Source organism: Symphodus melops (genome assembly GCF_947650265.1).
Source record: "Symphodus melops genome assembly, chromosome: 17".
Lineage (NCBI taxonomy): Eukaryota > Metazoa > Chordata > Actinopteri > Labriformes > Labridae > Symphodus > Symphodus melops.
The window spans coordinates 20,717,309-20,734,352 of record NC_136707.1 but is presented as its reverse complement, the minus strand read 5'-3'; the positions used below and the strand labels follow the sequence as shown (position 1 = coordinate 20,734,352).

Here is a 17,044-nt window from a genome sequence, read left to right as displayed (position 1 = left end):
TGGGACACCATGACGTCAAGCTGCCAGGAGATTCAGCAGGAAAACAACCCGCTCATACATCGCTCCCTTTTTGAAGTCCGACTGAAGCTGCCCCTTTGGAAAATATTCTTTTGTCAGCCTCTGAATGGACAAACTTGACCCCTACAATCTTTTGGCCCTGATCTGGGTGATGCAGGCACGAGAGAGCGTCTGAATACAAAGTGCTCGATGTTACACGTGAAGAAAAACACAATTAAAAGAATGTGGACGGAAAAAGAATAAAATAACTGAGCTCGCAGTAAATCATGAATAACAACATGTCTTCAGTGCATCTACATACGATACATTTCCCTTCTGTTTTTTTCACTCCCCATCTCACTGTGTAGCTAATGTCAACAGGACTCTTATCAACATCATCCCATAGACAGGCCCTTCGTCTTCATGTGTTTTTATCTCAAAGACAAAAGGCTTCCTGATGTGCTGCTAACCCTGTGTAGTTCCACTCAACTGTCAGCCGCTCCCCCACTCTCGAGCAGCAGATGATAATCGTCACTTGAATATTTCTTGCGATTCTTTGATTACTAACCTGTTTTTTTCACATGAGACAGAATTTATGATTCCTCAGAGCAATATTCAAAAACGGTAATGAGACGTCACAGTAACTGGATCAGTATAGAGGGATAAAAAACCTCCTTTGCTTTCGTCAGTTTTTATGGTTCAAACAGCGTGCTCGACTTTATATGACAATGATCCTCCATGCAAGAACAAAAAATGCATTTCTCATTTTCACCTTTTAAATTGTGTTGATTTTGGATATTTCTAAAAGGTTTCAACATATCAAATACATCCTAATATTTAATATGTGAACACAACAGTCACAATAAATGTCTTAAGAGGTACAACTGAAAACATTCAGCTTTGGAGCAAACAATAACAGAGACTACTTGAAAATAACACTGGTCTTATATCCTCCACTTTCAGCTATTTACAGCAAATTACACGCAGTGTAAACTCCATCTGGCCTGGAAATGAGTATTCACATGCTTATTAAGCAGCAGATTGAGTGTTGGTGTGGTGAATGAGAATTAATCATGTCGTGGATTCAGATTCAGATGATGGTTTACTCCTTGCTAGCTAAACATCATTTCTAAAGGAAATCTCCGTGTGTTACTCTGCACGTCTCCGCGACACCGTAACGCAATGTGAATTCACAGACCGGGACACAAATATCACACAATTCAAGATCCAATATGAATGTAAAAAGGCATAGCTTTGTTACGGGCGCTCACAGAACTGCACTGTGAAAAGGGCTAGTAGTGTTTAGTCCATAAAGGCAAGAAAGGTTTGATTCCCAGAGTGAAAAAGAGAGCGCTTATTTCATCAGGAACTGCAGCTTTTCCCTTGTTAAAAAAAAAAAAAGAAACCAGCAAAGCTTTGACAACTTCCCTTCTGGAGATTGAACAATTAAACTCATTTCCATCGTCCTATTTCATTTAATGCTCTGTATGGCATGTTTTCCTAGCAGCAAGATTCCTTTCAATAGGTGAGGAAAATAGTCCCTCGACTCCTAATCGAAGAAGAGCGACAGAGATGTGATGATAAGGGAAAAGTGTGCCTGCTCTAAAGATTGCTTCAAATTTCAATTGGCAACGTTAAAGATATTTACTGAGCTGCAATCTAAGCTTGAACTAAAGTGTGTCTCTTATCATGAGAAAGAAATCAGCTGGAACAGATGGAGAGGAATACCAAGACTGAACCTAATGGATGTCAGTCCCCTCCGAGTGTTTGCTGCTAACAAAGAAAGGAGAACACACAAACACACACAAACACTCATGCAGATACTGTGTACTTCAACACAGGCAGACTCATAGATGCAGAGTTAGAGACTGACCTGTTGCTCATATTTCTGTCTGAGTGCATCAATCTGCTGGGAGAACTCCTTGGCCTGGTTCTCCCTGAGAAACTTTGAGCGGTTCAGGTCCTCCTCCACCTTCTCCATCTGTAACGAATAGAAAACTCTTACATTTACTGGTAACTAGATAAATGGCTCATACAAGAGCCATAGTAGATCGTAGTTAGACTGTGCTTTTCTAGTCCCCTGACGACAACGCGCCTTTTCACTAAATGTCGTATTCTGTCCCGTTAATCACAATTAATTGTATTTTTCATTTACTGGATTGAAATTCTTTTTTTTTTTATTTAAAAAGGTTTGAACACTTGAAGGTTGTTTATATTTTTGTACTTTCTTAATCTAAAGGGATTTGACTTCCTGTTTAGATACAAAAACACATTTTGCAAAAACCCCCCCGAAAAAACAAAACAAACACATTTTGCAAAAAAAAAACAAAAAAACTGGAACTTGTGGTAGATTAAGGGGTACACTGTGAACTTAGCCACATAAAAAGGGAGCTTGTTACGGATTAAAAAGTAAATGAAAAGAGATGAAGAGGACGGTAAAAAGGGGAAGTGTTTGATGTGAGGAGGTCGACGGAGCACATTAAGGGACAAATTACACGTAGAATGTGATCAATGTGATTTCATTTTAAAAAAACAAATGAACACTGAACTTAAACACATTATAATGTAGCCGTAGCGACCTAGCTTCATCCTGCTGAGTTCAGCATGGATCTGAACGTTGGAAGAGTTTTTTTCAGCTCTTACTACGGAGTAGCCGGCAGACTTTTTCCAACCTACAGAGGGCCAAAGGGGTTGCATTTTGATTTCAGTGATTCACAATGCTAATGTGCTTGTTGGCTGACAATTCAATTCAATTTAAACACTTTTTGAAAGAATTGATGGACAGTTTGTGCTCCAGTGACTCGAGATATCAGTATCAACAAGCTCACACTTACGTTCAGTGGTTTGGAAGAATGAGGAACAGGGTCTTTAAAACTGACTCAAAAACTATTCATAATACTTCTTTTCAAAAGGTTATTTTTTGTTCAGCTTTGGACATTACTTGTGCTCTGTATGTGTCAGGAACTTTAGTGGGTGCATGCATTGTTAATACGTGCAGAAGTTACAAAACAAAACCTTTCATCTGCAGCAGAGTGATGCTGCTGTTAACATTTTCTTTTAATTGTAAATTAATGAGGCGCCATCGGGAAGAAATATAATCAACATGTTAGGAACTTATTATGAAGCCACGTTACTACAGCACATCAATGCATTCACTTATTCATCAAAGTGGAATATTATAATAGCGATGAAATATGTAATAGCAGTAGTTCACATTACATATTCACAGGTGCAAATATCTGCAGCTCAAGGACTCCAATACCAGAGTTAAGTGAGAAGAAGCAGTCAAGTCACTACATCTTTTAGACCGTGTTTGTATTCTGGAAAAAAGGTCTCTTCCACAGTCTTCTACTTTTGTTTTTTGTTTTTCTGTTCAGATGATGATAATCACCACAATTGAACATGTAATTCACTGAAATGCTTCTGTATCTCGCCTTTGCTGTGTGTGACGCTCAGGAAATGCTAAATGTGTTTTGATTAATCCTTTTTAAAATGCTGAAGCCTGCTTTGAACTGAGCATGCAACAGAGATTTGATTCTGTATGGTGCTTTTTTCTTCTTCTTCACAACCCAAATAGGGCAGAGTCTTTCCTTTAAGAGCAGCCTGAAAGTAGGATGCTGCTTTCGAAATGAAAGAAAGACAGAAGAGAGGAAGAAAGTGATACAGATAATCCACTTAGATACAACACCATGAGCAGACAGAGGAAAAAGATGATGGGAGGAAAGATGGAAGGATAGGGGAAGGGGGGAAGGAGTGCAAAACTTCTTTTGAAGTTCCTTCTTCAACATTAAAGCTGGAGTGGGAGAACGTGATGGAGTGACGAGAGGGGAAGAGCGAGTGACAGGGATGCAGAGAGAGGCTGTTCCTCTCTTCAGTGACTTTTATATGGGCTGAGGATAAAGTCAGATTGGGGACTGGGATGCCAGGGGCTCAGAGGGGAGAAAGAAGCATTGAGCACAAGATGAGAGGATGAGAACGGGAAAAAAATGATAAAGATCACCATCACCCAAAAAACAAAAAATAAAATAAAATATGTAGCCTTGTTCTCCAAGACAGCAAATCAACGTTTTATTTTCCAGAAGTTTGTGAAGGTCACTTTATAGCTTTAAAAATAATAGACTTTTGTTTGTATTAGTTCCTCTGCTGAGGTTTTTTGGTTGCTTTCTCCGTTTTTCTTTACGTTTTAAATGCATGCCATGTAAATGAAAAACATTTTAAATTGACTCTGGGGGAATAAAGACTTTGTGTGTGCCCACAAACATGCATGCATAAATTCGCCTCCCACTCAGACTCTCACTTTCTTCAACTCCCATCACACTGATTGCCAAACTTCACTAATCAGCGACTAAAACTTGCTAATCTCTTTAACATGCAGCCCTTTAAAACATTCAGGGCCTCTCTCTGCGCTGTCACACACACACACACTGTATAGGTGGCAGAGGATTCACAGAAACGCCTATAGCCAAACTCACTTGTAAGACAGCATCAACTCTTCCACTCTTCCAATAAGCAGCAGCCCACGCAGAGCTGAGTGCTGATCGTGAGGCTGGCCCAACTCACTAATTAGTCTGGTTGCTTAATGCATTTGACCTGTTCTCCATGCAGACCTGGGCATCCCACGCCACGCCCACCACAAGGAAGTGAGGTCAACATATGATGGCAGAGAAATGTGTGCACCTGCTTAATGAGCAGTATTCTAACTCATCGCATTCATTTGGAATCACTAACAGATGGAAGTAGCCTCGGGAGGATGATGTTCCGGGTTCTCACTTAAACATTTTTCAGTATAGGAGCAGATGAGGAGGAAGAGAGAGAGACAGAGACAGAATGTCATAAGGTCAGAAGAATTCAAGCGCAGCCAGCATGGCGCCCTGTTGCATCTGCGGTCAGGCTGTGTTTCTGCAACTTCGAAATGTATGTGCGTATGCGTGAGTGCTGCATTGTCTCACTGCCTGTCAAAAGGCTCACTCTCCCAGTGATAAAAAATGTAAGAGGCTGAGGGTAAAAGTGCAAATATGTGTCTGTTAGAATGCACACAGCAGGAGTTAAAAAACGAGCTAATATGCAGCACATGCATGATTATCAGAGAGTGTGTCATTGGATATACAGTATGCATACCAATAATAGAAAACAGGTGTGCATGGAAACTGCTTTTCTGCTTACATACATCCATGTTTCCTTAAGTGTTGGAACAATGTGTAAAATGTAAATCAAAAACAGAAACACTGAAACCCTACATTGAAAATACGAAATACTTTTGGAAAATTAGATTTTTTAAATTTGATGCCGGCAACACTTTCCGAAAGAGTTGGGACAGTCAGGTTTACCACTCTGCAGCTTCTCCACTTCTTTTTTTGGATTTCTGATTTATTTATATTTTACAACACATCCCAAGGTCGTGGGAAATGGTGTGTGTGTGTGTGTGTGTGTGTGTGTGTGTGTGTGTGTGTGTGTGAGAGAGAGAGAGAGAGAGAGAGAGAGAGAGAGAGAGAGAGAGAGAGAGAGAGAGAGAGAGAGACCTGGAGTTTCATGTCAGCGTATGCCTTCTCCGAGCTGAGCTCCACCTGCTTCTTAAACTGCTCCAGTGCGATATCAGCCTGCTGGATCTGCTGCCTTTGGCTCTCCCGGGCTCGGTCCAGCTGGCTCTCCATCTCTCTTTAAAACCGAACACACACACACGCACACACGCATGCACACGCACACACACTTAGAATTAGTAAATGAAGCCACATGAAGGAGTTGAAGACCAGAAGTCCAGACATGCTTTGTTCAGAAAGTTATCTATTAAACTTTTCAAAACAGTCGTTACAAAGGGCTTTCATGTAGGATGAAAAAGGAAGAGGAGAAATACAAAGATGGATATAGAAGCAAGCTGAACTCAGAGAAGGATTTATCTTCTACTTAATTGTGATATCTTAAAACTAGACGTCAAAAAATCATTTCATTACATTTCTTATTTTTGTTCTATTGATTCAAAAGTGTGAAGGAGGTGGGGAGGAAAGGTTATTTTTTGGTATAGAATTCTACACTATCACCTTAAATAACCTGTGAGAGTGTGTGTGTGTGTGTGCCTTCAACATAAGCACACACCGCAGCAACGGATGCCACATGTCAGGTCAGAAAGCTGCAGGATGTGCAAACTGACGGGTAAACTAAGAGGGACAGCAGATACTGAGAGCTGTCAGCGCCCAGGTGAGAAGACCCAGCCACAAAATCATAAACAGCCGCACCAATCAGCTGTCAAATCCAGCCCACGGAGCGTGTGTGTGTGTGCGCGCGCATGTGTGTGTGTAGGGGGACAGGAGCGTGTGTCAGGATGGATGGAAGAGTATGGATAAGATCGACAGCGCTGGAAGAGAAAGACGAGTACGGAGGTGTTGTTTTTGTAAACAACCTTTGAATTTGCATTGTGAAACTCTCAGTCAGACAGCGAACGCGTCTTTAATCTTAAAAAAGTTCAGTATGTGTAGTTCAGGCAAAGACGACACTTCAACAGCATGCTATGTGATTAAAGGTTCTGCTTCCTCATTTACCGTCGTTACTTTTGGCGACTTGCAAGAAAAAAAAAAGAAAATCAGAGAGACAGAAAGTTCTGACTGATGATGAAACTCGATCCAGTCACACGGTGTGAACTTCACCACCACGACGTCTGCACCCGGCATAACAAACCGCATGGAGCCAGAACAGTCTCATAATGAATAAATGCATACAGAAATAAATAAATACACGAAAAAGGAGTTGTATATGAATATGACTCGATACACAAATGTGTTTCCATCCATATATAAATACAAAAAAAATTTACATATAAAAATAAGATTTGTAAACACATTTGTGATGATTCACAAATGTACTAATCGAAAATACATTTTTGGAAGTTGTTACATTTATATATGAATTGTGAAACGCGCATTTGTCTCGGTGCTTTTAATTTGTAAACTTCCTTGCATTTGTGTTTGGAGTTTTGAGACTTGTCGATTTGATCAGTGAGATAACATTGTTAAAAATGTTGCTTGAATTAAATATCTGTCATCAAACGTGATCTTCCTGAGATGTCAAAGGTTTCTTTCAATGAAGTCAAAGTTGTTTTTATCACGTCCCATGCTGATTTGTTCCAACAATGGCAGTCCTTTAACGTATACTACATAATATTTCCATAAAGCTTAATGTCTCATCCTGCACTTGGTTGATTTATCTATTCTTGATCGCTACATCCTTACTATTCATAAGTAGTGCATGGTAAAAGAGTTGCTGAAAGATCGTGATTCCACTCGTCACTTTTTCTTAAACCTTCACCTTTGACCTGAAACACAAAGTGAAGCAGATCTCTCTGCTGCAGAGGTTTATTCTTCTTCTGATGAATGCACAAAGATGACAACGTAGGAGAGAGAGGATGACTGTCTTTTTATATGTTTTCTGGCTCCTTTGAATTACTGTTTGGATGATTATTCCCTGTGGAGGAAATAATTACTTCTTGGCCAGTGGGGAAGACTTTAGACCAATTAGAAGTGCAGCTATTACAAAATGACAACAGACACACGGCGGGTGGTGGAGGAAGATGAGGGTACTTGGCACATTTAACTGTATTTCAAAAAGCAGGATGACAGTGTGTGTGTGTGTGTGTGTGTGTGTGTGTGTGTGTGTGTGTGTGTGTGTGTGTTCATAAATTCCTCCCAAGGGTAAGGATCATTAAGACACACATCGAGAAGAACTCTAAAGAGGAAGCTATAGTCGAAGTCTGCACACACACTTATAAAGTTTGCATTTTTGAACACCGATAAATAACTTCTCATAGTCAGAAGAATATCTAGAAGGGTTTATAAAGATAGAACAATGAATGATAAAAATAAAAAATGGAAGCAGAAAGACAGACAGGAGATAAAAACGGCAAATGAAAAGAGGAGACAAAAAAAGAGCACAGGCTGAGGATTGAAAAAGGAATGTGCAAGCTTTCTCTTCTCTTTACAGTGTTCTGTCTCTTTGTAATTTTGGTCTCTCTCATGTCGGACATCAAACGCCAAAGAAATTGTTTTTTCTCTCTCTCCCAATTTTGTGTACTCTGTAATTATTAATCAGTCTTGTTGCATGACTGCCTCCCGGGCTCTGACAGACACAAAGGATGTGTGGAGAGACTAAGATGGGGTGAGGAAGAAAAAAAAAAAAAAAAACGAAAAGAGAGAGGAAGATGGAAAAGAGGATGTCACAGAAATAGAAAGTTTGAAACTTCTAAGGCAGAGCAGAAATGAATTGGGTGTGTGTCTCACTTGAGAGGCGTCAGAATGCACGTGCGTGTATAGTGGGCCTTTGTTCACGAGCTACAGTCCCAAAGTCTGTGTGTGACTGACAACTCGACTCAGGGAATGCACTATGACTAAGTCTGAGCTGGCTGCTGGGTCGATACCTCTGAGGAATGCCAAAAAAAAAAAAAAAAGTAACTGAAGCAAACTTCAAGTATTTGACAGACTGAAACACATTATACTCTAACAGTGGGGAGAGCAGGTGAACACATGGCACCTTCCTCTGAAAATAGCCGTGCTTCTGTGTATTTCTGTGAGTGACTGCGTGTGGTCACTGGAGCAGCAGACTGTGTGTCACCATCAATAACAGAGCAATGAGGGTGAGATGAGAGGACAGAGAAAAAGAGTCAGGGAGGCCTGGCAGGGAGAAACACAGAGGGTAAAGGAAAGAGAGGGGTGCCAGCTCCAGGGCGGCCAGTTGGCTTTAAATGGATCTCTGGTCAGAAAAGTGGAAGGAGACGAGGCTCAAATTAAAGATGTGCCTTCTCTTAAGAGGAAGTCCTCTCATCCCTCAATCCTAAAAGGGCTGTTTAAAGGGGAGGAAGAGAGGGAGAGGAGTGTTTGTTCTGCACAGGGTGAGGGAGCTTCCGCCATCCAGCCGCCTGGCAGACAGGAGGGATGCCGGCGTTTTCCGGACTGCCCTGACCACACAATGCCACGTGCCTGCTGTGGCAACTTACTGTACATAAACAGCTAGATACACGTGCATTTCATTCAAGAGTGCACATTAAAGTTAGGACACAAAGAGCCTATTGTAATTGCTTATGCAAATATTCTTTTCATGTAAGCGGAGTATTTAAGGATTGTATGGGCTGTGATGTGGGTGGAGCAGTGCATGGAAAAGACTGACAAACAGACGAGAAGGCACGCTCACTTCTCGTCTGAGGAGACAAGAGAGCGAGGGTGTGTTTGAGCACGTGGTGTGTGCGCAAGTGCATACGAGTGCCCGCGCATCAGCGTCTGTGAGCTCATCCAAACGGAATGATAACGAATCCACAGACACATCAAAGGGGGGCCTGGGAAAAAAAAAAGAAAGAAAGAAAGAGGGAGCACAAAAAAAAGAGCGAGAGAAAATGCAAAAACTGAGATATTCGGCGCCCTCTGAAGAGAAAATAAAACAGACTTGGTTTTCATCCGCATCCCCAGAGCAAAAGAAAAGAGAGAGAAAATAATAAAAGACAGACGCAGAATAGGAGACAGACCACAAATAAAAAGAGATTGCACAAGGGCAGCAAAATATTAAAGACAGAGAGAGAGAGAGAAGAAAACAAAATTATTGAGCTTGAAGGCTTTAAAACTGCCTGCATATGTGGCCTGTTTATCATTTTACATCAGGATGTGGCACAAAATGGCCACATACAGTATGCAGGAATGATGAGTCATTACTATCACATCTTAGCATCAGCATGTTTATGACCAGCCTTGTGGATTTAAAGCACACATATTGTCCTCCTTTTCAACAAGTCTAAATAAGTCTCAGAGCTCCTCAAAACACGTGCGGGAAGTTTCTTGTTCTAAATCTGCTCTGATCCTGTTTTTGGTCACGTCTACAAACCCCCGAGACTCAGAGAGCAGAACAAACAGCTCGCTGTGGGAGTGTCACCCACCTGGGGGAGGGGTTACTGCCCTTTGTGATGTCATCAAGGGAAAATCTCCAAATGGCCTATTGGAGCTTATATTTTCTGAAAGGTGGAGCAGGCAAAAGACGGAGAGGTTGGACTATTCTCATAACTGGGAGGGGCTAAAGAAACACATTAGTGTGAGAGAAGTATATTTTGCATATATGCAATATGTGACATTTAAAGCTGACTAACTTTTTGATTAAATAATTATAGTGGTCGTTATTTCTTAAGCAGACGATATGTCTTCAAACTGAGAAGATTTTCTTTGTTCCATTGTCTTACCTGAAAGTTATTTTAAAAATTTGAAAAAATACAATAAAATAATAAAAATAAATAAATAAGGCCAGCAGGGTGACCAAAACAGGGATATTATTTTCTGACATTTTAAATTAAGAATATATCCAATAACTGGGAGATTGAATACATGATGGACATAATTGTTGGTTGCATTGCTACATAGAGTCCATTATAAGAAAGTTGAAGACGAGCTTTAGCTCCCATTTTCTGCATGCTGCAGGAGGGAAAAGAGCTTAGTTCCTTGCTCAAGCGTTGGCGGATGACATTTCAATTCCTCCGTAACAAAAAGTTTCCACACACTCCCATCATCGCTGGGGATGAAACCAGTGACTTTCCTTCGCATTAGTGTGTGTGTCACAGCCAAGTGTACACCCTAAGGAGAGACGAGTGAAGAGGATTCTGGTGCAGGCCAGCATGCTGACAGTACCACTATGTGGGGGGATAAACACGCGGGTGGGACAGAACCAAAAAAAGACATTCAGTCCAACACATCCTTTGAAATAGATCTGGAGTTCAGGGAAGAATTAAGCAGTTATTTCATAATTGAATAGAAGATGATTCTAGTTTATTCTAGTGCAGATGGAGAGCTAAAGAGGAGGAGAGGAGAGGAGAAGAGGAGAGGGAAAAGGAGAGGAAGGAGGAGGGGAGGGAAGAGGAGAGAGGGTTTACTCATGATATTGTTGGGAACAGGGTTTTCTTGCCTTGGTTGTCAATTAGATGCTATTTGGCTTCATGAATTATGCAGACTGCAGCATGATATGCTAAATCAACTAGCCATGAGGCCCTAAAGTCAACATACTGTATTTACATATCTCCAACATTACACAATGGAAAATACAGCTGGAAGGATTTCAACGAAACAACCGAAGCTGGAAGGCACTCTAGAGAGATTGAGATGTTTCACTGCATGAATTTTACTCATCCAGCTTCAGTTCTTATTCACACTGCCACAGCATATTTGTAAGTGAGCAAGCGCAATGTAAAAACGTCCAATGAGGTTATGCATGATAAATGCATAGGCGAGGCAAGGCGTTTAAGACTATTACATCATGAACATGTCATGAGCTCAATCAGGGCCAAATGAAATGAGAGTGCAATGATCAGATATGACAAGAAACTTTATCATGCCTCATTATCTATCAATGCAATGGTGAAGAAGAGCAGAGAAACACTGCCTGGCTGTGCTCATTTCCACATCCGTGCAGTGATACTAGACTGTAAGCTAAGCTGAATGAACACAAATGTTTTTTTCTTGTTCTTTTAGTGGTTTTGAAAGGATTTATCACTATTCATAAAGAACCTTTTTTTAATTGAAAGTCATGCCAAAAATTAGTATTTTAACATTGCAATAGTATTTGAGAACGTAGCTGGCCTTTAACATGGTGGGCAGTGCCTACAGGACCCAGATAAAGAGCTCTTTACAATATTCTTTTAGTCAGGTCCGTGGTATCGAACTGGAGCTTAACCCATGTCCATCCTCCCCTTTCAATGCGGTTGCCATGGGAGTGAATATCGAGCCTTGGTGAAGCTTTTCAATATTCAAGATCCATACCTCCACCTGCTCCAGCACCCTTAAACACTAACTGGGGGTTGCAGGCTGCAAAACCTCTGCTCGGATACCTCTGGTGGTCCCTCTCTGGACCACCATCCCTGCTTCCCCTTCCATCCCTTCTGTCACGGGAGAGGAATGCTGAGAGAGATAAGATTACTTCAAAGACACACACACACACACACACACACACACACACACACACACACACACACACACACACACACACACACACACACACACACACACACACACACACACACACACACACACACACACACACACACACACACACACACACACACACACACACACACACACACACACACACACACACACACACACACACACACACACACACACACACACACACACACACACACACACACACACACACACACACACACACACACACACAGAACATAACATGAAAGAACATAGCACATGCATCCCACACCTTTAAGAGCAGAGGGACACTATCTCATTCAAGCATGTGTGCATGCAAGCTCAAAGAATAAAGAGACAATGACAAACAAAGCAAACGGCAGCTTTGTTGGTGTGCTGTGTAAAGAAATGTAAACAATGGAGAAAATAAACTTTAAATTAGGGATGATGAGGATTATGACAGAAGACAGCAGTTCTTTCAACACAACATGACACATCCCATCCTTGACGGCACGAGTGTGTGTGTGTGTGCAGGTTTTGGACAGGACACTCACACAACCAGTGTGCAGGCTTTAATAAAGGCGAGCACACTTTCCCTCCAGCTGCCTAAAGTCAATGCTGCCTCTGCCTCTCCGAACTGTAAACGATCAAACTGAGCACAAGTCAAAGCGGAGGCACAGCTCGCACCATGGTTTTGATAAGACAGCTGGGTGCCAAGCAGCCAAAAAGAAGCAATAAAAGTTAGTGGAAAAAACACACAAAAAAGGCAGGACGTTCATATGGAGAGGAATACCGTGGTTGAGAAATAGACCAGCTGTTTCTCTTTTTCCTTTCTTTTAACATTCAGGTGATTTTCTGATGCTTTTAAAATTGTGATTTGGAGGTCATTGCTGCCAGAGCTGGCAAGCTGTTCCCCAGATGAGCTCCATCTCTCTCTCTCTCCCCCCTCTGTGGTGCATCTCTCCATCTCTATGCTAATGCCCCATAATGATCTGAGGCACGTTGGGATGAAAGAAGGGGAGAGAAACTTGTTCTCCACACAGCTTTGTAGTGCTTTCTGTTGTTGTTGCTATAGAAACACAGAGCTGGAACACAAATTGACGTAGCGATGCTTATTTGCATGGAGGGACAGCGTGGTGTTCTTTCATAAAGAAAGAGTGGGTGTAAACTATGGAAAGGAAGCATTGTACTTCACAGCCATATACACTTTATAATCCCATATGCCAACACATTCATCATCATCATCAGATGTTGCATTTATGCAAAGAAGATATTAAATATCTTTAGGTGGAAGTAGACATTAATAAGTCTGTGTTGATGTTCTTTTAAATGCTAGACTGTTCAACAAACACAGATAAAACACACATTATAAAATGGTGCACACACCTCTCAGGATCTGGCACATGGAAGGCATTTTGAGCAGTTCAACTTATTTAATTTCATCATCCATCCTCCCATCTTCACACATACACACACACACACACACACGGACACACACCTACGTGCGGTCTTGCTTTGACTTTGAAGTTCTCCTGGATCGCCTTTAAAGGCCGTCAGTGTTGTCACGACAGCAGGCAGGTAGCAAACATCAGACTGCTTAGTGTGTGTGTGTGTGTGTGTGTGTGTGTGTGTTGAGCCTGAGTACTTAATTAGCGGAGAGCCCGATGGGCCACTTGCCGTTTCTCAGAGTTTAACACTAAACGAGGGACTGACTGGCTCGTTACTGATACTAACAACAAGGATAATTTATGCATAAACAGATCTGTCGGCTGTGTTTAAGCGTTGTCCTCTGTCGCCCGGCTCACAATGACGAGCACAAACAATAAGCAGGCGCAACCATCAATGTCCTTTTGCATCTTTACTGTGAATACAAAACGCCGTAAAACTCCAGAATATGTTTTTATGCTGTCTCACATGAACAGAAACACAAAGCAGCAGTAATGAAAGCCATTCCCTACAGCTTAATACAATCTCCTGTTAGCAAAAACAGAAAAGATTCTTTCTGTTTTTAGAGGCCATTTAAGGGGTGTTTGGCTAATGCACAAAGTGCCTTGAGGGCACTGATGAGGACCCAAGAATAAAGCAACTACAGCCACTCTCAACCCATTCTGTTTAATCCACAAACATTTGAGAACCTCTCATGAGGCTGATCATGGCAGTGTGACTGGCCTTGGCTGTTGCCTGGATGTCTGGAACTGGAACTGTTGTTGAGGATGTTGAATGGCAGCGAGGCTTGCAGATGCTTTTCCACATCGATCTGTGTTGGTTTACCTCAACTGTACTCACTTCGAACTGAAACAGTACTTTTTCTACTTTGTTCAATCTGCGATTGCACTTCCTGTTCCAAAAGAGTAGAGTCGAACTACAGACTGGAGATGTGGCACAATCCTGGAGAACACATTGTAGTTCAACCAGGGAGGCTGTGATCTGCTTGTGACCCAGTGATGTGGTCCAGTATGGGATTAATTACTCAGTGGAATGTACTGACTGACTGGCTGGAGTCTGCTGAAGTCGAGGCTGAGTAGTTCTGCAGGGAAGGGAGTAATCGAGCTCAGGGGTGAGAGAAGGAAGCGAAGGTGCTGGTGGGTCTGTACTCCTGCTGGAGGTTATGTGAATAGAAGTGCAAAGGACTGGTTCAGACAGAATCTGCAGCTTGAGTATTTGAAGTAAAAGTGTTTTCTCATAGTGCTATCATGAAGCTTCCTGAAGTTTTCAGGGTGAGCTGCGTACGTGAACGCAAACAGCTAAAGTGACCGGCGCACAACAAAAGTCTAGAGTTGTATCGTCCACCACCTTCCTCCCTCACCCCTCCCGTCTGATAGAGATAGTCTCCCACCGTCAGGGACGTGTGAAGAACCAACTCAGGAGGATGTCAGAGGCAGTCAGCAGGACATGTCGAAATGTTCAGGAGGGAAAACAGAATCAGCCTCTTTCATTTCCTCCCTGTTCTATCATTCTGTAATCTTCCACGCCAGTCCATCATACAGGCCTTCACACATGATGTTACACATCTATAATTAATGGCACTACTTAGATGATCCTTTTTTAGTTAAAAAGTTCAGACTTCTGCGCTCTTTCATCATATTTAAAAGGAGCCAGAAGCAAACATCTGCACGTGTGCATACAGAAAACAAAATCATATATACTGCATATTCTAGTCAGAGTTTCGGGTGAATTAAGCCACACTTTTTCTCCATCAGCTTCTAACGGATACATCTGCCTCTGAAAATGATAAATACTCCAATCACCAGACAGTTGATGAAGGTAAGCTCTTAATTGTTCCCCTTAAAAAAATTGCAGGTTCAAGCCGGAGCCCAGAAGGATAAAAATGAATCTGATGAATCAAAACAAAATTAAATTATACAATCAGACACTTTCTGATTTATGCCATAGGATGAAGTGTAATGCTTTCCTTAAAGACGACACACCCAGCCCATCTCTCATGGAGCTCTGATCTGTGAGAGTTTCCAGGCTCTCATCTTGAACCGTACTACTCACAGTTATAAAAAAAAGAAAGATCAAAGCGTGTTCGAGTGTTGGCTTGTTAAAGCCAAACTCCACCTTTAATCAGAATTCATGCACACTGTTTTCATGATCAAAGTCAGCAGGCGTAAACAACTCTCGATTAAAGTTTGAGGCCAAAAAGTCGGGGCTCAAATGTTTGATACTAATAACTCGAAATGAAATGTTCCGCTAACATCACACATGGTAAGTTTGTGACCAAACGGGGGAATCTCAGTACTATCAGTTACGAGGCAGAACATCTGTCCTTATACCTCTCTACTATTTACCTCTGGTCATGTGATATGATGATGTTCTCAGATTACAATCATGTTGATGCAGTATTACTTTAAAAAACAAACTAACACACACAAACACATCTGTTACCTGAAGTCTCACATTCACTCACATTAAAGTCAGTTTTTAACTGTACCTGAGTGCATCTTCTAGTTTAGCAATCTTCTTCTTAGCATCTGTTCTCTCTTTCTCTGCTTCACTCTGGATAACCAGAACCTGACGAAGAGAGAGAGAGAGAGAGAGGGAGGGAGGGGGAGAAGTGTAAGTGAGTTCAACAGCAGACACCATCAAACACCACTCAACAAAACTCTCCTGCCTGTGACCCTGTGCATCTGCTCACGTCTCTTCTCTCTATCACCCCATCTAAAGTAGCATCTGAGCCTCTCTGCCTGCACACAGGGCCTCTCACTCTGGATCTATGGCAGCCATATGGGCTCTTATGTCCAGATACCGTACTCTGGCCTCCAGCACGTGTCTCATTTAGCGCTCCTGAGGAGTGGAAAGAGGACTCTTTCAAGCAGAAATAAAAGAGGAAAATAAATGACGAGTTCTCTGCTGTTTTCATCTTGTGACAACTTTCAGACTGAAGAAAGAAAAAAATGGAAAAAAAGGATACGGGTTGATTTCAAGCACAACTGAAACAAAAATATACTGAATAAGAGTAAACACAAAGACATCTTAACCAAACTGGAGTCTTTTGGACAATCTTTATTGAACTTGTGCCTGACCCTGACAGAAGTGTACAGAGACTTGCTAAGTTACTGCAGGTGTATCAGACTAGAGGGGCCCCGTCTCTGGGTATGCCAGCCTGCCACCAGCACATATTAAATGTGGCCCTTTGAAGATGACCCAGGTGCAGCAGGTCTTTAAAACCAGTTTTTCACCTGAGACGTCTCGCCTACACGGATCTGGTCCAGCTCAGATCAGTAACAATGTTCTCCTCACTGCATGGTTTACAGCTGCTCTGTGGCTTTGATGAGGGTCTCTCAAAAGTAAAAACCTGTGAAGGACCAATTAAGTGCAGGCTTGGGTGCACTGACAGCGCCTACTTAAGACAGAAAAATGCCCCTTTTGACCGTCCTCTTTCCCCGAGTTTATCTGGATAAGCTCTCAACTTTCTCTCTCAACTTTCTTTCCTTGATAACTCTTCTGCTAAATTATAAATCATCCTCTTTCTTCCCTGTCCAGACCTACATCTACCTGTTAATCATGGCTCATATTTTACTAGACCAGACATCAAATCTAAGAGTAAAGGGAACCAAAAGGAACATGTGACTCCGGGCTTTGATCTCCTCTTGACCGTAATAACTTTGTCCAGG

General features: G+C 41.8%; 1 protein-coding gene across 4 annotated transcripts in view; it reads right to left on the bottom strand.

Annotated features, from left to right (window-relative positions):
* Positions 1-17,044, bottom strand: part of cep112 (centrosomal protein 112) — a 104,331-nt gene that overhangs the window by 58,162 nt on the left and 29,125 nt on the right. For all 4 annotated transcript variants that reach the window (XM_079365695.1, XM_079365697.1, XM_079365698.1 and 1 more), the window contains 3 exons: positions 15,862-15,941; positions 5,517-5,652; positions 1,871-1,978 (listed from right to left, as the gene is read on the bottom strand). In XM_079365695.1, the coding sequence (XP_079221821.1) occupies positions 1,871-1,978; positions 5,517-5,652; positions 15,862-15,941 (324 nt within the window). The remainder of the gene's footprint in view (positions 1-1,870; positions 1,979-5,516; positions 5,653-15,861; positions 15,942-17,044) is intronic.